Genomic DNA, 25233 nt, shown 5'->3' with positions numbered 1-25233 from the left:
TTCATCTTCCGCAAAGCTTTTACTACCTCTTCTCTGTTTTCCAACTAATTTTCCCTAACCCTCGCACTTTGCACACCACCTCGACCAAAACACCCTATAGCTGCCACTCTATCATCAAACACATTCAACAAACCTTCAAAATACTCACTCCATCTCCTTCTCACATCACCACTACTTGTTATCACCTCCCCACTTGCACCCTTCACTGAAGTTCCCATTTGCTCCCTTGTCTTACGCACTTTATTTACCTCCTTCCAGAACATCTTTTTATTCTCCCTAAAATTTAATGATACTCTCTCACCCCAACTCTCATTTGCCCTTTTTTTCACCTCTTGCACCTTTCTCTTGGCCTCCTGCCTCTTTCTTTTATACGTCTCCCACTCAATTTCATTTTTTCCCTTGCAAAAATCGTCCAAATGCCTCTCTCTTCTCTTTCACTAATACTCTTACTTCTTCATCCCACCACTCACTACCCTTTCTAATCAACCCACCTCCCACTCTTCTCATGCCACAAGCATCTTTTGCGCAATCCATCACTGATTCCCTAAATACATCCCATTCCTCCCCCACTCCCCTTACTTCCATTGTTCTCACCTTTTTCCATTCTGTACTCAGTCTCTCCTGGTACTTCCTCACACAAGTCTCCTTCCCAAGCTCACTTACTCTCACCACCCTCTTCACCCCAACATTCACTCTTCTTTTCTGAAAACCCAGTGCGTAAGACAAGGGAGCAAATGGGAACTTCAGTGAAGGGTGCAAATGGGGAGGTGATAACAAGTAGTGGTGATGTGAGAAGGAGATGGAGTGAGTATTTTGAAGGTTTGTTGAATGTGTTTGATGATAGAGTGGCAGATATAGGGTGTTTTGGTCGAGGTGGTGTGCAAAGTGAGAGGGTTAGGGAAAAGGATTTGGTAAACAGAGAAGAGGTAGTAAAAGCTTTGCGGAAGATGAAAGCCGGCAAGGCAGCAGGTTTGGATGGTATTGCAGTGGAATTTATTAAAAAAGGGGGTGACTGTATCATTGACTGGTTGGTAAGGTTATTTAATGTATGTATGACTCATGGTGAGGTGCCTGGGGATTGGCGGAATGCGTGCATAGTGCCAGTGTACAAAAGCAAAGGGGATAAGAGTGAGTGCTCAAATTACAGAGGTATAAGTTTGTTGAGTATTCCTGGTAAATTATATGGGAGGGTATTGATTGAGAGGGTGAAGGCATATACAGAGCATCAGATTGGGGAAGAGCAGTGTGGTTTCAGAAGTGGTAGAGGATGTGTGGATAAGGTGTTTGCTTTGAAGAATGTATGTGAGAAATACTTAGAAAAGCAAATGGATTTGTATGTAGCATTTATGGATCTGGAGAAGGCATATGATAGAGTTGATAGAGATGCTCTGTGGAAGGTATTAAGAATATATGGTGTGGGAGGCAAGTTGTTAGAAGCAGTGAAAAGTTTTTATCGAGGATGTAAGGCATGTGTACGTGTAGGAAGAGAGGAAAGTGATGGGTTCTCAGTGAATGTAGATTTGCGGCAGGGGTGTGTGATGTCTCCATGGTTGTTTAATTTGTTTATGGATGGGGTTGTTAGGGAGGTAAATGCAAGAGTTTTGGAAAGAGGGGCAAGTATGAAGTCTGTTGGGGATGAGAGAGCTTGGGAAGTGAGTCAGTTGTTGTTCGCTGATGATACAGCGCTGGTGGCTGATTCATGTGAGAAACTGCAGAAGCTGGTGACTGAGTTTGGTAAAGTGTGTGAAAGAAGAAAGTTAAGAGTAAATGTGAATAAGAGCAAGGTTATTAGGTACAGTAGGGTTGAGGGTCAAGTCAATTGGGAGGTAAGTTTGAATGGAGAAAAACTGGAGGAAGTAAAGTGTTTTAGATATCTGGGAGTGGATCTGGCAGCGGATGGAACCATGGAAGCGGAAGTGGATCATAGGGTGGGGGAGGGGGCGAAAATCCTGGGAGCCTTGAAGAATGTGTGGAAGTCGAGAACATTATCTCGGAAAGCAAAAATGGGTATGTTTGAAGGAATAGTGGTTCCAACAATGTTGTATGGTTGCGAGGCGTGGATTATGGATAGAGTTGTGCGCAGGAGGATGGATGTGCTGGAAATGAGATGTTTGAGGACAATGTGTGGTGTGAGGTGGTTTGATCGAGTAAGTAACGTAAGGGTAAGAGAGATGTGTGGAAATAAAAAGAGCGTGGTTGAGAGAGCAGAAGAGGGTGTTTTGAATTGGTTTGGGCACATGGAGAGAATGAGTGAGGAAAGATTGACCAAGAGGATATATGTATCGGAGGTGGAGGGAACGAGGAGAAGTGGGAGACCAAATTGGAGGTGGAAAGATGGAGTGAAAAAGATTTTGTGTGATCGGGGCCTGAACATGCAGGAGGGTGAAAGGAGGGCAAGGAAGAGAGTGAATTGGATCGATGTTCTATACCGGGGTTGATGTGCTGTCAGTGGATTGAATCAGGGCATGTGAAGTGTCTGGGGTAAACCATGGAAAGCTGTGTAGGTATGTATATTTGCGTGTGTGGACATATGTATATACATGTGTATGGGGGTGGGTTGGGCCATTTCTTTCGTCTGTTTCCTTGCGCTACCTCGCAAACGCGGGAGACAGCGACAAAGCAAAAAAAAAAAAATATATATCCCTAGGGATAGGGGATTAAGAATACTTCCCACGTATTCCCTGCATGTCATAGAAGGCGACTAAAAGGGGAGGGAGCGGGGGGCTGGAAATCCTCCCCTCTCTTTTTTTTTTCTTTTTTTTTTCCAAAAGAAGGAACAGGGGGGGCCGGGAGAGGATATTCTAAAAAAGGCCCAGTCCTCTGTTCTTAGCGCTACCTCGCTGACGCGGGAAGTGGCGAATGGTTTAAAAAAAGAAAAAAAAATTATATATATATATATATATATATATATATATATATATATATATATATATATATTTTTTTTGCTTTGTCGGTCTCCCGCGTTTGTGAGGTAGCGCAAAGAAACAGACGAAAGAAATGGCCCAACCCACCCCCATACACATGTATATACATACACGTCCACACACGCAAATATACATACCTACACAGCTTTCCATGGTTTACCCCAGACGCTTCACATGCCCTGATTCAATCCACTGACAGCATGTCAACCCCGGTATACCACATCGATCCAATTCACTCTATTCCTTGCCCTCCTTTCACCCTCCTGCATGTTCAGTCCCCGATCATACAAAATCTTTTTCACTCCATCTTTCTACCTCCAATTTGGTCTCCCACTTCTCCTCGTTCCCTCCACCTCAGACACATATATCCTCTTGGTCAACCTTTCCTCACTCATTCTCTCCATGTGCCCAAACTATTTCAAAACACCCTTTTCTGCTCTCTCAACCACGCTCTTTTTATTTCCACACATCTCTCTTACCCTTACGTTACTTACTCGATCAAACCACCTCACACCACACATTGTCCTCAAACATCTCATTTCCAGCACATCCACCCTCCTGCGCACAACTCTATCCATAGCCCACGCCTCGCAACCATACAACATTGTTGGAACTACTATTCCTTCAAACATACCCATTTTTGCTTTCCGAGATAATGTTCTCGACTTCCACACATTCTTCAAGGCTCCCAGGATTTTCGCCCCCTCCCCCACCCTATGATCCACTTCCACTTCCATGGTTCCATCTGCTGCCAGATCCACTCCCAGATATCTAAAACACTTTATATATATATATATATATATATATATATATATATATATATATATATATATATATATATATATGTGGAAAAAAGTGAGAACAAAGGATGTGAGGGGAGTGGGGGAGGAATGGGATGTATTTAGGGAAGCAGTGATGGCTTGTGCAAAAGATGCTTGTAGCATGAGAAGCGTTGGAGGTAGGTAGATTAGAAAGGGTAGTGAGTGGTGGGATGAAGAAGTAAGATTATTAGTGAAAGAGAAGAGAGAGGCATTTGGATGATTTTTGTATAGAAATAATGCAAATGAGTTGGAGATGTATAAAAGAAAGATGCAGGAGGTCAAGAGAAAGGTGCAAGAGGTGAAAAAGAGGGCAAATGAGAGTTGGGGTGAGAGAGTATCATTAAATTTTAATGAGAATAAAAAGATGTTTTGGAAGGAGGTAAATAAAGTGTGTAAGACAATGGAACAATGGGAACATCAGTGAAGGGGGCTAATGTGGAGGTGATAATAAGTAGTGATGCTGTGAGGAGATGGAGGGAGTATTTTGAACGTTTGTTGAATGTGTTTGATGTCAGAGTGGCAGATATAGGGTGTTTTGCTCGAGGTGGTGTGCTAAGTGGGAAGGTTAGGGAGCATGATTTGGTAAACAGAGAAGAGGTAGTAAAAGTTTTGTGGAAGACAAAAGCCGGCAAGGCAGCGGGTTTGGATGGGGTTGCAGTGGAATTTATCAAAAAAAGGGGGTGACTGTATTGTTGACTGGCTGGTAAGGTTATTCAATGTATGTATGACTCATGGTGAGGTGCCTGAGGATTGGAGGAATGCGTGCATAGTGCCATTGTACAAAGGCAAAGTGGATAAAAGTGAGTGCTCAAATTACAGAGGTATAAGTTCATTGAGTATTCCTGGTAAATTATATGTCAGGGTATTGATTGAGAGGGTGAAGGCATGTACAGAGCATCAGGTTGGGGAAGAGCAGTGTGGTTTCAGAAGTGGTAGAGGATGTGTGGATCAGGTGTTTGCTTTGAAGAATGTATGTGAGAAATACTTAGAAAAGCAAATGGATTTGTATATAGCATTTATGGATCTGGAGAAGGCATATGATAGAGTTGATATAGATGCTCTGTGGAAGGTATTAAGAATATATGGGGTGGGGGCAAGTTGTTAGAAGCAGTGAAAAGTTTTTATCGAGGACGTAAGGCATGTGTACGTGTGGGAAGAGAGGAAAGTGATTGGTTCTCAGTGAATGTTGGTTTGCGGCAGGGGTGTGTGATGTCTCCATGGTTGTTTAATTTGTTTATGGATGGGGTTGTTAGGGAGGAGAATGCAAGAGTTTTGGAAAGAGGGGCAAGTATGCAGTCAGTTGTGGTTGAGAGAGCTTGGGAAGTGAGTCAGTTGTTGTTCGCTGATGATACAACGCTGGTGGCTGATTCGTGTGAGAAACTGCAGAAGCTGGTGACTGAGTTTGGTAAAGTGTGTGAAAGAAGAAAGCTGAGAGTAAATGTGAATAAGAGCAAGTTTATTAGGTACAGTAGGGTTGAGGGACAAGTCAATTGGGAGGCAAGTTTGAATGTAGAAAAACTGGAGGTAGTGAAGTGTTTTAGATATGTGGGAGTGGATTTGGCAGTGGATGGAACCATGGAAGCAGAAGTGAATCATACGGTGGGGGAGGGGGCGAAAGTTCTGGGAGCACTGAAGAATGTGTGGAAGTCGAGAACATTAACTTGGAAAGCAAAAACGGGTATGTTTGAAGGAATAGTGGTTCCAACAATGCTATATGGCTGCAAGGCATGGGCTATAGATAGAGTTGTGCGGCGGAGGGTGGATGTGCTGGGAATGAGATGTTTGAGGACAATTTGTGGTGTGAGGTGGTTTGATCGAGTAAGTAAAATAGGGTAAGAGAGATGTGTGGTAATAAAAAGAGTGTGGTTGAGAGAGCAGAAGAGGGTGTTTTGCAATTGTTTGGTCACATGGAGAGAATGAGTGAGGATAGATATATCTATATATATGATACTAAACAAAGCATCCTGAAATGGGGAAATGTTAAAGTAATTCTATGACTAATTCCAGCAAACACGTTGTACAGGAACTGATTTTTATAACCTATTCATTGACTGTCATGATCTGTGAGCTACGATCATTAGGATATACATTGAGATGTAAAAATGTAATTGAGAGATGATGTTAACTTTATAGAAAGAAAGTACAAACAATGAGTGGAGATTTTAGTCCCACCTGATAACCCACCTTGGTTTGCCATGGATCTATTTATCTCTCTGATGGCCATTTCCTCCAGGAACTCCCATCAACAGGGTAGCCATGGCAAAAGTTTCCCCTTATCCCTGACCTTACATGCCTCCCTTGCTTACACCATTTACCTCCCTCCAGTACTCTTCTACTCTATTTCCCATCACAAGTGGTCTTCCTCTCACACCAACCCCTTTAATCATACTGTTATACACTTTCCTTATGAACTCACTGTCTTGTAATCTTGCCACATGCCCAAACTTGGACTTGGACTTACTGTGCAAAATAAAAAAATAAAGAAACACTTCATTTTTTGTGGAAGCCCATGTTTCACTTAAGGATATGGATAAGGGTTGAGAATATCTGTGTGTGATGTGAGAGGCCGTACACTCCTGATCTAACCCATATGAACAGGAGTGGAGTTACAGATAACAGACAAAGATATAAAGTACTGATGCAACTAATACATGAATCAAAGTGAGATACGTGACAATTTCAGAGACCACAAAAATGTGTTGAAACAAATCAATGATATTTTTCACTTAAGAAACTGAAGAAGCCCATAATATAATTTGGAAGGCAATGTACAAAAAGATTCTTTTTTTTTTTTTTTTCCAAACTATTCGCCATTTCCCGCGTTAGCGAGGTAGCGTTAAGAACAGAGAACTGGGCCACTGAGGGAATATCCTCACCTGGCCCCCTTCTCTGTTCCTTCTTTTGGAAAATTAAAAAAAAATTGAGAGGGGAGGATTTCCAGCCCCCCGCTCCCTCCCCTTTTAGTTGCCTTCTACGACACGCAGGGAATACGTGGGAAGTATTCTTTCTCCCCTATCCCCAGGGATAGTACAAAAAGATACTGAAGACTAATTCAGGAAAGGATTGGAGTTCCACAAAAGGATGGGAGTTCATGTAAGAAATACAAATGGTTTGAGCCTCAATGTTAACAAACATCTCAAAAAAAGCTGACCTATTGCTGCCTCTAGCATATGGTACTCATAATGACAGGGGGATAATATTTATATTTCATTATTATATTTATTTTGCTTTGTCGCTGTCTCTCGCATCTGCGAGGTAGCGCAAGGAAACAGACGAAAGAAATGGCCCAACCCACCCCCGTACACATGTAATACGTACACGTCCACACACGCAAATATACATACCTATACATCTCAATGTACACATATATATACACACACAGACATATACATATACACATGTACATAATTCATACTGTCAGCCTTTATTTATTCCCATCGCCACCTCACCACATATGGAATAACATCCCCCTCCCCCCTCATGTGTGCGAGGTAGCGCTAGGAAAAGACAACAAAGGCCCCATTCGTTCACACTCAGTCTCTAGCTGTCATGTAATAATGCCCGAAACCACAGCTCCCTTTCCACATCCAGGCCCCACACAACTTTCCATGGTTTACCCCAGACGCTTCACATGTCCTGATTCAATCCACTGACAGCACGTCGACCCCAGTATACCACATCGATCCAATTCATTCTATTCCTTGCCGTCCTTTCACCCTCCTGCATGTTCAAGCCCCGATCACTCAAAATCTTTTTCACTCCATCTTTCCACCTCCAATTTGGTCTCCCACTTTTCCTCGTTCCCTCCACCTCTGACACATATATCCTCTCGGTCAATCTTTCCTCACTCATTCTCTCTATGTGACCAAACCATTTCCAAACACCCTCTTCTGCTCTCTCAACCACGCTCTTTTTATTTCCACACATCTCTCTTACCCTTACATTACTTACTCGATCAAACCACCTCACACCACATATTGTCCTCAAACATCTCATTTCCAGCACATCCACCCTCCTGCGCACAACTCTATCCATAGCCCACGCCTTGCAACCATACATCATTGTTGGAACCACTATTCCTTCAAACATATCCATTTTTGCTTTCCGAGATAATGTTCTCGACTTCCAAACATTCTTCAAGGCTCCCAGAATTTTCGCCCCCACCCTATGATTCACTTCCGCTTCCATGGTTCCATCTGCTGCCAAATCCACTCCCAGATATCTAAAACACTTTACTTCCTCCAGTTTTTCTCCATTCAAACTTACCTCCCAATTGACTTGACCCTCAACCCTACTGTACCTAATAACCTTGCTCTTATTCACATTTACTCTCAATTTTCTTCTTTCACACACTTTACCAAACTCAGTCACCAGCTTCTGCAGTTTCTCACATGAATCAGCCACCAGCACTGTATCATCAACGAACAACAACTGACTCACTTCTCAAGCTCTCTCATCCACAACAGATTGCATACTTGCCCCTCTTTCCAAAACTCTTGCATTCACCTCCCCAACAACCCCATCCATAAACAAATTAAACAACCATGGAGCCATCACACACCCCTGCCGCAAACTTACATTCACTGAGAACCAATCACTTTCCTCTCTTCCTACACGTACACATGCCTTACATCCTCGATAAAAACTTTTCACTGCTTCTAACAACTTGCCTCCCACATCATATATTCTTAATACCTTCCACAGAGCATCTCTATCAACTCTATCATATGCCTTCTCCAGATCCATAAATGCTACATACAAATCCATTTGCTTTTCTAAGTATTTCTCACATACATTCTTCAAAGCAAACACCTGATCCACACATCCTCTACCACTTCTGAAACCACACTGCTCTTCCCCAGTCTGATGCTCTGTACATGCCTTCATCCTCTCAATGAATACCCTCCCACATAATTTACCAGGAATACTCAACAAATTTATACCTCTGAAATTTCAGCACTCACTCTTATCCCCTTTGCCTTTGTACAATGGCACTATGCAAGCATTCCGCCAATCCTCAGGCACCTCACCATGAATCATACATACATTAAATAACCTTAACAACCAGTCAACAATGAATACATTCCCAACTATATACGACGGAAATTGTGAAGACCCACAGACTACCAAAGGGAAGGGTAGTATGTACATCTATTTATACATGCTGTCAAAAATACTCTTGAGACAAAAGGAGGGATTATAAAGACAATGCCTACATTAAAAGAATAACCTGATATAACATATATTCATCACTAAAACACTAATTAAGACAAAGGCTAAAGAAATATGCTACAGTAATTCAGCTTCATGAAAAACATGATAAAATACTTTACTACCAATCAAATTAATCAGAATGTATTTTACCAGTCGTGAAAACAGCTGAGCCATGTGGACAAAAAGTGATGCATTATTTGGTTCGCTTCTATCCATCTCACTGTACAAGTTACGAAGTCCCTGAGCTGCATCTTCATAGTTTCCCTGGCGACACAGAGCATACAGAGTCTGGTACTTTAGGGCTTCTATGTTATGAGAATCCATGCTCAGAATTCTGAAAGGGAGGAATATGGTATTCATACAACCAAACAAATCATGTACGATTCTGATATGTAAATTTGCCAATAAATAGGAGAAGAGTGGTTTGGGAATGTTCTGGGAGTAAAGTCAGGGGTTGAAGAGAGGATAAGAGCAAGGGAAGGAGTAGCACTACTCCTGAAACAGGAGTGGTGGGAGTATGTGATTGAGTGTAAGAAAGTAAACTCTAGATTGATATGGGTAAAACTGAAAGTGAATGGAGAGAGATGGGTGATTATTGGTGCATATGCACCTGGGTATGAGGAGAAAGATCATGAGAGGCAAGGGTTTTGGGAGCAGCTGAGTGAGTGTGTTAGTAGTTTTGATGCACGAGACCAGGTTATAGTGATGGGTGATTTCAATGCAAAGAAGAGTAATGTGGCAATTGAGGGAATAATTGGTGCACATGGGGTGTTCAGTGTTGTAAATGGAAAAGGTGAAGAGCTTGTAGATTTTTGCTGAAAAATGACTGGTGATTGGGAATACCTGGTTTAAAAAGAGAGATATACATAAGTATACGTATGTAAGTAGGAGAGATGGCCAGCGAGTGTTCTTGGGGATAGAGGACAAAGAATACTTCCTACGCATTCCTCAAGTGTCGTAGAAGGCAACTAAAGGGGACAGGAACAGAGGGCTGGAGACCTTTCCCTCCTTGTATTTTAACTTTCTAAAAGGGGAAACAGAAGAAGGAGTCATGCGAGGAGTGCTCATCCTCCTCGAAGGCTCAGATTGGGGTGTCTAAATGTGTGTGGATGTAACCAAGATGAGAAAAAAGGAGAGATAGGTAGTATGTTTGAGGAAAGGAACCTGGGTGTTTTGGCTCTGAGTGAAACAAAGCTCAAAGGTCAAGGGGAAGAGTGGTTTGGGAATGTCTTGGGAGTAAAGTCAGGGGTTAGTGAGAGGACAAGAGCAAGGGAAGGAGTAGCAATACTCCTGAAACAGGAGTGGTGGGAGTATGTGGTAGAGTGTAAGAAAGTAAACTCTAGATTGATACGGGTAAAACTGAAAGTGGATGGAGAGAGATGGGTGACTATTGGTGCATACGCACCTGGGCATGAGAAGAAAGATCATGAGAGGCAAGCCTTTTGGGAGCAGCTGAGTGAGGGTGTCAGTAGTTTTGATGCACGCGACCGGTTTACAGTGATGGGTGATGTAAATGCAAAGGTGAGTAATGTGGCAGTTGAGGGAATAATTGGTGTACATGGGGTGTTCAGTGTTGTAAATGGAAATGGTGAAGAGCTTGTAGATTTATGAGCTGAAAAAGGACTGGTGATTGGGAATACCTGGTTTAAAAAGAGAGATATACATAAGTATATGTATGTAAGTAGGAGAGATGGACATTGAGCATCACTGGATTACGTGTTAATTGATAGGCGTGCGAAAGAGAGACTTTTGGATGATAATGTGCTGAGAGGTGCAACTGGAGTGATGTCTGATCATTATCTTGTGGAGGCAAAGGTCAAGATTTGTAAAGGTTTTCAGAAAAGAAGAGAGAATGTTGGGGTGAAGAGAGTGGTGAGAGTAAGTGAGCTTGGGAAGGAGACTTGTGTGAGGAAGTACCAGGAGAAACTGAGTACAGAATGGAAAAAGGTGAGAACAAAGGAGGTAAGGGGAGTGGGGGAGGAAAGGGATGTATTTAGGGAAGCAATGATGGCTTGCACAAAAGATGCTTGTGGCATGAGAAGCGTGGGAGGTGGGCAGATTAGAGAGGGTAGTGAGTGGTGGGATGGAGAAGTAAGATTATTAGTGAAAGAGAAGAGAGAGGCATTTGGACGATTTTTGCAGGGAAATAATGCAAGTGACTTGGAGATGTATAAAAGAACGAGGCAGGAGGTCAAGAGAAAGGTGCAAGAGGTGAAAAAGAGGGCAAATGAGAGTTGGGGTGAGACAGTATCGTTAGATTTTAGGGAGAATAAAAAGATGTTTTGGAAGGAGGTAAATAAAGTGCGTAAGACAAGGGAACAAATGGGAACATCAGTGAAGGGGGCTAATGGGGAGGTGATAATAAGTAGTGGTGATGTGAGGAGATGAAGTGAGTATTTTGAAGGTTTGCTGAATGTGTTTGATGATAGAGTGGCAAATATAGGGTGTTTGGTAGAGGTGGTGTGTAAAGTGAGAGGGTTAGGGGGAATGATTTGGTAAACAGAGAAGAGGTAGCAAAAGCTTTGTGGAAGATGAAAGCCGGCAAGGCAGTGGGTTTGGATGGTATTGGAGTGGAATTTATTAAAAAAAGGGGGTGACTGTATTGTTGACTGGTTGGTAACGTTATTTAATGTATGTATGACTCATGGTGAGGTGCCTGAGGACTGGCAGAATGCTTGTATAGTGCCACTGTACAAAGGCAAAGGGGATAAGAGTGAGTGCTCGAATCACAGAGGTATAAGTTTGTTGAGCATTCCTGGGAAATTATATGGGAGGGCATTGATTTAGAGGGTGAAGGCATGTACAGGGCATCAGATTGGGGAAGAGCAGTGTGGTTTCAGAAGTGGTAGAGGATGTGTGGATCAGGTGTTTGCTTTGAAGAATGTATGTGAGAAATACTTAGAAAAGCAAATGGATTTGTATGTAGCATTTATGGATCTGGAGAATGTATATGATAGAGTTGATAGAAATGCTCTGTGGAAGGTATTAAGAATATATGGTGTGGGAGGTAAGTTGTTAGAAGCAGTGAAAAGTTTTTAATGAGGATGTAAGGCATGTGTATGTGTAGGAAGAGAGGAAAGTGATTGGTTCTTAGTGATGTTGGTTTGCGGCAGGGGTGTGTGATGTCTCCAGGGTTGTTTGATTTGTTTATGGATGGGGTTGTTAGGGAGGTGAATGCAAGAGTTTTGGAAAGAGGGGCAAGTATGCAGTCTGTTGTGGATCAGAGAGCTTGGGAAGTGAGTCAGTTGTTGTTCATTGATGATACAGCGCTGGTGGTTGATTCATGTGAGAAACTGCAAAAGCTGGTGACTGAGTTTGGTAAAGTGTGTTAAAGAAGAAAGCTGAGAGTAAATGTGAATAAGAGTAAGGTTATTAGGTACAGCAGGGTTGAGGGACAAGTCAACTGGGAGGTAAGTTTGAATGGAGAAAAACTGGAGGAAATGAAGTGTTTTAGATATCTGGGAGTGGATTTGGCAGTGGATGGAACCATGGAAGCAGAAGTGAATCATTGGGTGGAGAGGGGGCGAAAGTTCTGGGAGTGTTGAAAAATGCGTGTAAGTCAAGAACATTATCTTGGAAAGCAAAAATGGGTATGTTTGAAGGAATAGTGGTTCTAACACTATTATATGGTTGCCAGACGTGGGCTATAGATAGAGTTGTGCGGAGGAGGGTGGATGTGCTGGAAATGAGATGTTTGAGGACAATATGTGGTGTGAGGTGGTTCGATTGAGTAAGTAATGAAAGGGTATGAGAGATGTGTGGTAATAAAAAGAGTGTGGTTGAGAGAGCAGAAGAGGGTGTTTTGAAACTGGTCACATGGAGAGAATGAGTGAGGAAAGATTGACAAAGAGGATATATGTGTCAGAGGTGGAGGGAAAGAGGAGAAGTGGGAGCCCAAATTGGAGGTGGAAAGATGGAGTGAAAAAAATTTTGAGTGATCGAGGCCTGAACATGCAGGAGGGTGAAAGGCATGCAAGGAATAGAGTGAAGTGGAACAGATATATACATATATACACATGTACATAATTCATAGTCTGCCCTTATTCATTCCCATCGCCACCCCGCCACACATGAAATAACAACCTCCCTCCCTATGCATGTGCAAGAGGTAGCGCTAGGAAAAGACAACAAGGGCCATATTCGCTCACACTCAGTCTCTAGCTGTCATGTATAATGCACTGAAACCACAGCTCCCTTTCCACATCCAGGCCCCACAGAACTTTCCATGGCTTACCCCAGACGCTTTGCATGCCCTGGTTCAATCCATTGACAGTATGTCGACCCCGGCATACCACATCGTTCCAATTCACTCTATTCCTTGCATGCCTTTCACCCTCCTGCATGTTCAGGCCCCGATCACTCATAATCTTTTTCACTCCATCTTTCCACCTCCAATTTGGTCTCCCATTTCTCCTCGTTCCCTCCACCTCTGACATATATATCCTCTTGGTCAATCTTACCTCACTCATTCTCTCCATGTGACCAAATCATTTCAAAACACCCTCTTCTGCTCTCTTAACTGCACTCTATCTATTTCCACACATCTCTCTTACCCTTTCATTACTTACTCGATCAAACCACCTCACACCACATATTGTCCTCAGACATCTCATTTCCAGCACATCCACCCTCCTCCGCACAACTCTATCTATAGCCCACATCTCACAACCATATAACATTGTTGGAACCACTATTCCTTCAAGCATACCCATTTTTGCTTTTCAAGATAACATTCTCGACTTCCACACATTCTTCAAAGCTCCCAGAACTTTCGCACCCTCCCCCACCCAATGATTCACTTCTGCTTCCATGGTTCCATCCGCTGCCAAATCCACTCCCAGATATCTAAAACACTTTACTTCCTCCAGTTTTTCTCCATTCAAACTTACCTCCCAACTGACTTCTCCCTTAACCCTACTGTATCTGATAACCTTGCTCTTATTCACATTTACTCTCAGCTTTCTTCTTTTACACACTTTACCAAACTCAGTCACCAGCTTCTGCAATTTCGCACCCAAATCAGCCACCAGTGCTGTATCATCAGTGAACAACAACTCACTCACTACCCAAGCTCTCTCATCCACAACAGACTGCATCCTTATCCCCTCTTTCCAAAACTCTTGCATTCACCTCCCTAATAACCCCACCCATAAACAAATTAAACAACCATGGAGACATCACACACCCCTGCCGCAAACCAACATTCACTGAGAACCAATCACTTTCCTCTCTTCCTACACATACACATGCCTTACATCCTTAATAAACACTTTTCACTGCTTCTAACAACTTGTCTCCCACACCATATATTCTTAATACCTTCCACAGAGCAACTCTATCAACTCTATCATATGCCTTCTCCAGATCCATAAGTGCTACATACAAATCCATTTGCTTTTCTAAGTATTTTTCACATACATTCTTCAAAGCAAACACCTAATCCACACATCCTCTATCACTTCTAAAACCACACTGCTCTTCCCCAATCTGATGCTCTGTACATGCCCTCACCCTCTCAATCAATACCCTCCCATATACTTTCCCAGGAATACTCAACAAACTTATACCTCTGTAATTTGAGCACTCACTCTTATCCCCTTTCCCTTTGTACAATGGCACTATGCAAGCATTCTGCCAATCCTCAGGCACCTCACCATGAGTCATACATACATTAAATAACCTTACCAACCAGTCAATAACACAGTCACCCCATTTTTTAATAAATTCCACTCTGCCAAATCATTCTCCCTAACCCTCTCACTTTGCACACCACCTTGACCAAAACAACCTATATCTGCCACACTATCATCAAACACATTCAACAAACCTTCAAAATACTCACTCCATCTCCTTCTCACATCACCACTACTTGTTATCACCTCCCATCAGCCCCCTTCACCAATGTTCCCATTTGATCCCTTGTCTTATGCACTTTATTTACCTCCTTCCAAAACCTCTTTTTATTCTCCCTAAAATTTAATGATACTCTCTCACCCCAACTCTCATTTGCCCTCTTTTTCACCTCTTGCACCTTTCTCTTGACCTCTTGCCTCTTTCTTTTATACATCTCCCAGTCATTTCCGTTATTTCCCTGCAAAAATCGTCCAAATGAATCTCTCTTCTCTTTCACTAATAATCCTACTTCTTCACCCACTCACTACACCACTCACTACACTTTCTAATCTGCCCACCTCCCACGCTTTTCATGCCACAAGCATCTTTTGAGCAAGCCATCACTGCTTCCCTATATACATCCCATTTCTTCCCCACTCCCTTTATGTCCTTTGTTCTCACCTTTTTTCATTCTGTACTCAGTCTCTTCTGGTACTTCCTCACACAAGTCTCCTTCCTAAGTTCACTTACTCTCACCACTCTCTTCACCCCAACATTCTCTCTTCTTTTCTGAAAACCTCTACAAATCTTCACCTTCACCTCCACAAGATAATGATCAGACATCCCTCCAGTTGCAACTCTCAGCACATTAACATCCAAAAGTCTCTATATACATATTCATACTTGCTTGACTTCATCCATTCCTGTCGCTACCCTGTCCAGGGTAGCACCAGGAAAACAGCCACAAAAGGCCACATCGCTCACACTCACACAGCATCTAAATGTGTTGGGAGCAGGGAAATGGAAATCCTCCCCACCTTTATTACTTTTCCAAAAAAAAAGGGAATAGAGAAAGGGGCGAAGTGAGAATTTTTCCTTCTAAGACTCAGTCATCCATTCTTGATGCTACCTTGCTCATGTGGGAAATGGTGAATACGTATGAATAAAATACATATGTATATTTCTTTTATACATGCTTGCCATCTCCTGCATCAGTGAGTCAGTAGTGTCAAGAACAAATGACAGGACAAATTTCTATGAAAGAGTCCTGATGTTACCCAAGGCCTTTCCAAGAAGAACCTTTTTAAAATGAGGCATTCATAATCACCAATTTTTTTTTTTTTTACCACACAACAGGTTTTTCTCCATTTCTGTTTACACTAAGGGCCTCATGACCCCCTAATCATATCCTCAAATGCCACATCACCCACTCTTGCCTTCAGATCCTCCTAAATCAAGTTTTGATTCCATGTATCAAAACTGCCAAGGCTCTCACTTTCAAAAAGCACCCCATTTTTCTACACTTCTCACTACTAACAATCATCTACATATTGAAGTCTACTTTCATTCTTACCTAAGACAATATTGAACTCGATTCCTTGAACACATTCAGTAACACAGTCCCATAGCTACTCCTGTCACATTCATGCATGAGTATGTAATCACACGAAATACAATTAAGAGCTATTCTAAAAAATGTTTTGCCTCTCCATTTTCACTAGCTATTAATGAATTATACAATGCTTTAACATGCAAAAGGGATGTTTATTGCATGGATTTCATGTAATTTTAATCATGAACAAAGTGAAATCCTTACCTATTGGCAGCATCCAGGCTTTGGTCCCAATCCTGTTCTGCAAGATAAACCTTCATCTTCTCTACTAATGGAGCAGTGAACCCAGGATTGGCAACAACAAGCAGATTCAATGTTTCCATTGCTTCTTTATAGGAGTTGCGATTTTCATAATGTTTCGCCTTTCCAAAAAGAGCATCCATGTGTCGAGGTACTCTAGAATATTTTGACAATAATAATAAATCTATGGATGATGGTAAATGTGTAGGATATCAGATGTTTGAGGAAAATATATGGTGTTAGGTTGCTCAATTCAGAAATGATATGGTAAGAGTGAGGTATGGTAATAAGAATAGCATAGTTGAGAGAGTAAAAGTGGGTGTGTTGAACTGGTTTGGACACACAGAATAAATGCATGATGAGACGTTGACAAATGGATGTAGCTGTCTGAAGCATAAGGGACAAGAAGGAGAGACCGTAGAGAATATGGAAGAATGAGTGAAGAGGCTTTTGAGTGCTCAGGGCCTGAACATGCTGGAAGGTGTCAGGCATGCATGGGGTAGAGTGAATTGGAGCAATTTGGTGTGTGATGTCCCCATGGTTGTTTAATTTGTTCATGGATAGGGTGGTTAAGGAGGTAAATGCAAGAGTTTTGGTGAGAGGGGCGAGTATGCAGTCTGTTGGGGATGAGAGGGCCTGGGAAGTGAATCAGTTGTTGTTTGCCAATGATACAGCTCTAGTGGCTGGTTTGAGTGAAAAACTGCAGAAGTTGGTGACTGAGTCTGGAAAAGTGTGTGAAAGGAGAAAGTTGAGAATAAATGTGAATAAGAGCAAGGTTATCAGCTTCAGTAGGGTTGAGGGACAAGTTAATTGGGATGCAAGTTTGAATGGAGAAAAGTTGGAGGAAGAAGGGGTTTAGGTATCTGGGAGTGGGGAAGGGGGCGATGGTTCTGGGAGCGATGAAGAATGCGTGGAAGGACAGAAAGTTATCTCGGAGAGCAAAAATGGGTATATTTGAAGGAATAGTATTTCCAACAATGTTATATGGTTGTGAGGCATGAGCTATAGACAAGGTTGTATGGAGGAGGGTGGATGTGTTGGAAATGAAATGTTTGAGGACAATATGTGGGGTGAGGTGGTTTGATTGAGTAAGTTATGAACGGATAAGAGAGATGTGTGGAAATAAAAAGAGAGAGCAGAAGAGGGTGTGTTGAAATGGTTTGGACATATGGAGAGAATGAGTAAGGAAAGACTGACAAAGAGGATATATATATCAGAGGTGGAAGGAACAATGAGAAGTGGGAGACCAAACTGGAGGTGGAAGGATGGAGTATGTGACAGAGTGTAAGAAAGTAAACTCCCAGATCTTTTGCCCCCTTCCCCACCCTATGATTCACTTCCGCTTCCATGGTTCCATCCGCCGCCAAATCCACTCCCAGATATCTAAAACACTTCACTTCCTCCAGCTTTCCTCCATTCAAATGTACCTCCCAACTGATTTGTCCCTCAACCCGACTGCACCTAATAACCTTGCTCTTGTTCACATTTACTCTCAGCTTTCTTCTTTCACATACTTTACCAAACTCAGTCACCAGCTTCTGCAGTTTCTCACACAAATCAGCCACCAGCACTGTATCATCAGCGAACAACAACTGACTCACTTCCCAAGCTCTCTCATCCCCAACAGACTGCATACTTGCCCCTCTTTCCAAAACTTTTGCATTCACCTCCCTAACAACCCCATACATAAACAAATTAAACAACCATGGAGACATCACACACCCCTGCCGCAAACTTACATTCACTGAGAACCAATCACTTTCCTCTCTTACTACACGTACACATGCCTTACATCCTCGATAAAAACTTTTCACTGCTTCTAACAACTTGCCTCCCACACCATATATTCTTAATACCTTCCACAGAGCATCTCTATCAACTCCAGATCCATAAATGCTACATACAAATCCATTTGCTTCTCTTAAGTATTTCTCACATACATTCTTCTAAGCAAACACCTGATCCACACATCCTCTACCACTTCTGAAACCACAATGCTCTTCCCCAATCTGATGCTCTGTACATGCCTTCACCCTCAAAATCAATACCCTCCCTAACCCTCTCACTTTGCACACCACCTCAACCAAAACACCCTATATCTGCCACTCTATCATCAAACACATTCAACAAACCTTCAAAATACTCACTCCATCTCCTTCTCACATCACCACTACTTGTTATCACCTCCCCATTAGCCCCCTTCACTAATGCTCCCATTTGTTCCCTTGTCTTATGCACTTTATTTATATCCTTCCAAAACATCTTTTTATTCTCCCTAATATTTAAAGATACACTCTCACCCCAACTCTCATTTGCCCTCTTTTTCACCTCTTGCACCTTTCTCCTGACCTCCTGCCTCTTTTATTTTATACAATTCCCACTCATTTGCATATATATATATATATATATATATTTTTTTTTTTTTTTTTTTTTTTATACTTTGTCGCTGTCTCCCGCGTTTGCGAGGTAGCGCAAGGAAACAGACGAAAGAAATGGCCCAACCCCCCCCCATACACACGCACATACACACGTCCACACACGCAAATATACACACCTACACAGCTTTCCATGGTTTACCCCAGACGCTTCACATGCCCTGATTCAATCCACTGACAGCACGTCAACCCCTGTATACCACATCGCTCCAATTCACTCTATTCCTTGCCCTCCTTTCACCCTCCTGCATGTTCAGGCCCCGATCACACAAAATCTTTTTCACTCCATCTTTCCACCTAAAATTTGGTCTCCCACTTCTCCTCGTTCCCTCCACCTCCGACACATATATCCTCTTGGTCAATCTTTCCTCACTCATTCTCTCCATGTGCCCAAACCACTTCAAAACACCCTCTTCTGCTCTCTCAACCACGCTCTTTTTATTTCCACACATCTCTCTTACCCTTACGTTACTTACTCGATCAAACCACCTCACACCACACATTGTCCTCAAACATCTCATTTCCAGCACAACCAATGCGCACAACTCTATCCATAGCCCACGCCTCGCAACCATACAACATTGTTGGAACCACTATTCCTTCAAACATACCCATTTTTGCTTTCCGAGATAATGTTCTCCACTTCCACACATTCTTCAAGGCTCCCAGGATTTTCGCCCCCTCCCCCACCCTATGATTCACTTCTGCTTCCATGGATCCATCCGCTGCCAGATCCACTCCCAGATATCTAAAACACTTTACTTCCTCCAGTTTTTCTCCATTCAAACTTACCTCCCAATTGACTTGACCCTCAACCCTACTGTACCTAATTACCTTGCTCTTATTCACATTTACTCTTAACTTTCTTCATTCACACACTTTACCAAACTCAGTCACCAGCTTCTGCAGTTTCTCACATGAATCAGCCACCAGCGCTGTATCATCAGCGAACAACAACTGACTCACTTCCCAAGCTCTCTCATCCCCAACAGACTTCATACTTGCCCCTCTTTCCAAAACTCTTGCATTCACCTCCCTAACAACCCCATCCATAAACAAATCAAACAACCATGGAGACATCACACACCCCTGCCGCAAACCTACATTCACTGAGAACCAATCACTTTCCTCTCTTCCTACACGTACACATGCCTTACATCCTCGATAAAAACTTTTCACTACTTCTAACAACTTGCCTCCCACACCATATATTCTTAATACCTTCCACAGAGCATCTCTATCAACTCTATCATATGCCTTCTCCAGATCCATAAATGCTACATACAAATCCATTTGCTTTTCTAAGTATTTCTCACATACATTCTTTAAAGCAAACACCTGATCCACACATCCTCTATCACTTCTGAAACCACACTGCTCTTCCCCAATCTGATGCTCTGTACATGCCTTCACCCTCTCAATCAATACCCTCCCATATAATTTACCTGGAATACTCACAAACTTATACCTCTGTAATTTGAGCACTCACTCTTATCCCCTTTGCCTTTGTACAATGGCACTATGCACGCATTCCGCCAATCCTCAGGCACCTCACCATGAGTCATACATACATTAAATAACCTTACCAACCAGTCAATAATACAGTCACCCCCTTTTTTTAATAAATTCCACTGCAATACCATCCAAACCTGCTGCCTTGCCGGCTTTCATCTTCCGCAAAGCTTTTACTACCTCTTCTCTGTTTACCAAATCATTTTCCCGAACCCTCTCACTTTGCACACCACCTCGACCAAAACACCCTCTATCTGCCACTCTATCATCAAACACATTCAACAAACCTTCAAAATACTCACTCCATCTCCTTCTCACATCACCACTACTTGTTATCACCTCCCCATTTGCGCCCTTCACTGAAGTTCCCATTTGCTCCCTTGTCTTACGCACTTTATTTACCTCCTTCCAGAACATCTTTTTATTCTCCCTAAAATTTAATGATACTCTCTCACCCCAACTCTCATTTGCCCTCTTTTTCACCTCTTGCACCTTTCTCTTGACCTCCTGTCTCTTTCTTTTATACATCTCCCACTCAATTGCATTTTTCCCTGCAAAAATCGTCCAAATGCCTCTCTCTTCTCTTTCACTAATAATCTTACTTCTTCATCCCACCACTCACTACCCTTTCTAATCAACCCACCTCCCACTCTTCTCATGCCACAAGCATCTTTTGCACAATCCATCACTGATTCCCTAAATACATCCCATTCCTCCCCCACTCCCCTTACTTCCATTGTTCTCACCTTTTTCCATTCTGTACTCAGTCTCTCCTGGTACTTCCTCACACAAGTCCCCTTCCCAAGCTCACTTACTCTCACCACCCTCTTCACCCCAACATTCACTCTTCTTTTCTGAAAACCCATACAAATCTTCACCTTAGCCTCCACAAGATAATGATCAGACATCCCTCTAGTTGCACCTCTCAGCACATTAACATCCAAAAGTCTCTCTTTTGCGCGCCTGTCAATTAACACATAATCCAATAACGCTCTCTGGCCATCTCTCCTACATATATACATATACTTATGTATATCTCGCTTTTTAAACCAGGTATTCCCAATCACCAGTCCTTTTTCAGCACATAAATCTACAAGCTCTTCACCATTTCTATTTACAACACTGAACACCCCATGTATACCAATTATTCCCTCAACTGCCACATTACTCACCTTTGCATTCAAATCACCCATCACTATAACCCGGTCTCGTGCATCAAAACCGCTAACACACTCATATATATATATATATATATATATATCTTTTCTTTCTTTCGTACTATTCGCCATTTCCCGCATTAGCGAGGTAGCTTTAAGAACAGAGGACAGGGCCTTTGAGGGAATAACCTCACCTGGCCCAATTCTCTGTTCCTTCTTTTGGAAAATTAAAAAAAATACGAGAGGGGAGATTTCCAGCCCCCCGCTCCCTCCCCTTTTAGTCGCCTTCTACGACATGCAGGGAACACGTGGGAAGTATTCTTTCTCCCCTATCCCCAGGGAAAATATATATATATATATATATATATATATATATATATATATATATATATATTTGAGTGTGTTAGCGGTTTTGATGCACGAGACCGGGTTATACATATATGTGCTCAAATTACAGAGGTATAAGTTTGTTGAGTATTCCTGGTAAATTATATGGGAGGGTATTGATTGAGAGGGTGAAGGCATGTACAGAGCATCAGATTGGGGAAGAGCAGTGCGGTTTCAGAAGTGGTAGAGGATGTGTGGATCAGGTGTTTGCTTTGAAGAATGTATGTGAGAAATACTTAGAAAAGCAAATGGATTTGTATGTAGCATTTATGGATCTGGAGAAGGCATATGATAGAGTTGATAGAGATGCTCTGTGGAAGGTATTAAGAATATATGGTGTGGGAGGCAAGTTGTTAGAAGCAGTGAAAAGTTTTTATCGAGGATGTAAGGCATGTGTACGTGTAGGAAGAGAGGAAAGTGATTGGTTCTCAGTGAATGTAGGTTTGCGGCAGGGGTGTGTGATGTCTCCATGGTTGTTTAATTTGTTTATGGATGGGGTTGTTAGGGAGGTAAATGCAAGAGTCCTGGAAAGAGGGGCAAGTATGAAGTCTGTTGGGGATGAGAGAGCTTGGGAAGTGAGTCAGTTGTTGTTCGCTGATGATACAGCGCTGGTGGCTGATTCATGTGAGAAACTGCAGAAGCTGGTGACTGAGTTTGGTAAAGTGTGTGGAAGAAGAAAGTTAAGAGTAAATGTGAATAAGAGCAAGGTTATTAGGTACAGTAGGGTTGAGGGTCAAGTCAATTGGGAGGTGAGTTTGAATGGAGAAAAACTGGAGGAAATGAAGTGTTTTAGATATCTGGGAGTGGATCTGTCAGCGGATGGAACCATTGAAGCGGAAGTGGATCATAGGGTGGGGGAGGGGGCGAAAATTTTGGGAGCCTTGAAAAATGTGTGGAAGTCGAGAACATTATCTCGGAAAGCAAAAATGGGTATGTTTGAAGGAATAGTGGTTCCAACAATGTTGTATGGTTGCGAGGCGTGGGCTATGGATAGAGTTGTGCGCAGGAGGATGGATGTGCTGGAAATGAGATGTTTGAGGACAATGTGTGGTGTGAGGTGGTTTGATCGAGTAAGTAACGTAAGGGTAAGAGAGATGTGTGGAAATAAAAAGAGCGTGGTTGAGAGAGCAGAAGAGGGTGTTTTGAAATGGTTTGGGCACATGGAGAGAATGAGTGAGGAAAGATTGACCAAGAGGATATATGTGTCGGAGGTGGAGGGAACGAGGAGAAGAGGGAGACCAAATTGGAGGTGGAAAGATGGAGTGAAAAAGATTTTGTGTGATCGGGGCCTGAACATGCAGGAGGGTGAAAGGAGGGCAAGGAATAGAGTGAATTGGAGCGATGTGGTATACAGGGGTTGACGTGCTGTCAGTGGAGTGAATCAAGGCATGTGAAGCGTCTGGGGTAAACCATGGAAAGCTGTGTAGGTATGTATTTTTGCGTGTGTGGACATGTGTATGTACATGTGTATGGGGGGGGGTTGGGCCATTTCTTTCGTCTGTTTCCTTGCGCTACCTCGCAAACGCGGGAGACAGCGACAAAGTATAAAAAAAAAATATATATATATATATATATATATATATATATATATATATTTATATATATATATTATCCCTGGGGATAGGGGGAGAAAGAATACTTCCCACGTATTCCCTGCCCTGCGGGTCGTAGAAGGCGACTAAAAGGGGAGGGAGCGGGTGGCTGGAAATCCTCCCCTCTCATTTTTTTTTTAATTTTCCAAAAGAAGGAACAGAGAAGGGGGCCAGGTGAGGATTTTCCCTCTAAGGCCCAGTCCTCTGTTCTTAACGCTACCTCGCAAATGCGGGAAATGGCAAATCGTATGAAAAAAAAAAAAAAAAATATATATATATATATATATATATATATATATATATATATATATATATATATATATAAAGGGCGCAAATGGGGAGGTGATAACAAGTAGTGGTGATGTGAGAAGGAGATGGAGTGAGTATTTTGAAGGTTTCTTGAATGTGTTTGATGATAGAGTGGCAGATATAGATGTTTTGGTCGAGGTGGTGTGCAAAGTGAGAGGGTTAGGGAAAATGATTTGGTAAACAGAGAAGAGGTAGTGAAAGCTTTGCGGAAGATGAAAGCCAGCAAGGCAGCAGGTTTGGATGGTATTGCAGTGGAATTTATTAAAAAAGGGGGTGACTGTATTGTTGACTGGTTGGTAAGGTTATTTAATGTATGTATGACTCATGGTGAGGTGCCTGAGGATTGGCGGAATGCGTGCATAGTGCCATTGTACAAAGGCAAAGGGGATAAGAGTGAGTGCTCAAATTACAGAGGTATAAGTTTGTTGAGTATTCCTGGTAAATTATATGGGAGGGTATTGATTGAGAGGGTGAAGGCATGTACAGAGCATCAGATTGGGGAAGAGCAGTGCGGTTTCAGAAGTGGTAGAGGATGTGTGGATCAGGTGTTTGCTTTGAAGAATGTATGTGAGAAATACTTAGAAAAGCAAATGGATTTGTATGTAGCATTTATGGATCTGGAGAAGGCATATGATAGAGTTGATAGAGATGCTCTGTGGAAGGTATTAAGAATATATGGTGTGGGAGGCAAGTTGTTAGAAGCAGTGAAAAGTTTTTATTGAGGATGTAAGGCATGTGTACGTGTAGGAAGAGAGGAAAGTGATTGGTTCTCAGTGAATGCAGGTTTGCGGCAGGGGTGTGTGATGTCTCCATGGTTGTTTAATTTGTTTATGGATGGGGTTGTTAGGGAGGTAAATGCAAGAGTCCTGGAAAGAGGGGCAAGTATGAAGTCTGTTGGGGATGAGAGAGCTTGGGAAGTGAGTCAGTTGTTGTTCGCTGATGATACAGCGCTGGTGGCTGATTCATGTGAGAAACTGCAGAAGCTGGTGACTGAGTTTGGTAAAGTGTGTGGAAGAAGAAAGTTAAGAGTAAATGTGAATAAGAGCAAGGTTATTAGGTACAGTAGGGTTGAGGGTCAAGTCAATTGGGAGGTGAGTTTGAATGGAGAAAAACTGGAGGAAGTGAAGTGTTTTAGATATCTGGGAGTGGATCTGTCAGCGGATGGAACCATGGAAGCGGAAGTGGATCATAGGGTGGCGGAGGGGGCGAAAATTTTGGGAGCCTTGAAAAATGTGTGGAAGTCGAGAACATTATCTCGGAAAGCAAAAATGGGTATGTTTGAAGGAATAGTGGTTCCAACAATGTTGTATGGTTGCGAGGCGTGGGCTATGGATAGAGTTGTGAGCAGGAGGATGGATGTGCTGGAAATGAGATGTTTGAGGACAATGTGTGGTGTGAGGTGGTTTGATCGAGTAAG

General features: G+C 42.4%; 1 protein-coding gene across 1 annotated transcript in view; it reads right to left on the bottom strand.

Annotated features, from left to right (window-relative positions):
* LOC139765067 (tetratricopeptide repeat protein 21B-like) overlaps positions 1–25233 on the bottom strand; it is a 171045-nt gene that overhangs the window by 129323 nt on the left and 16489 nt on the right. The window contains exons 5-6 of the mRNA XM_071692184.1: positions 16389–16580; positions 9110–9293 (exon numbers count right to left, since the gene is read on the bottom strand). Coding sequence (XP_071548285.1) covers positions 9110–9293; positions 16389–16580 — 376 coding nt within the window. The remainder of the gene's footprint in view (positions 1–9109; positions 9294–16388; positions 16581–25233) is intronic.

This window comes from Panulirus ornatus, chromosome 52 (assembly GCF_036320965.1).
Source record: "Panulirus ornatus isolate Po-2019 chromosome 52, ASM3632096v1, whole genome shotgun sequence".
NCBI classification, from domain to species: Eukaryota; Metazoa; Arthropoda; class Malacostraca; order Decapoda; family Palinuridae; genus Panulirus; species Panulirus ornatus.
Note: the sequence above shows the minus strand (reverse complement) of the source record. Positions and strands in the feature narration are given on the sequence as shown.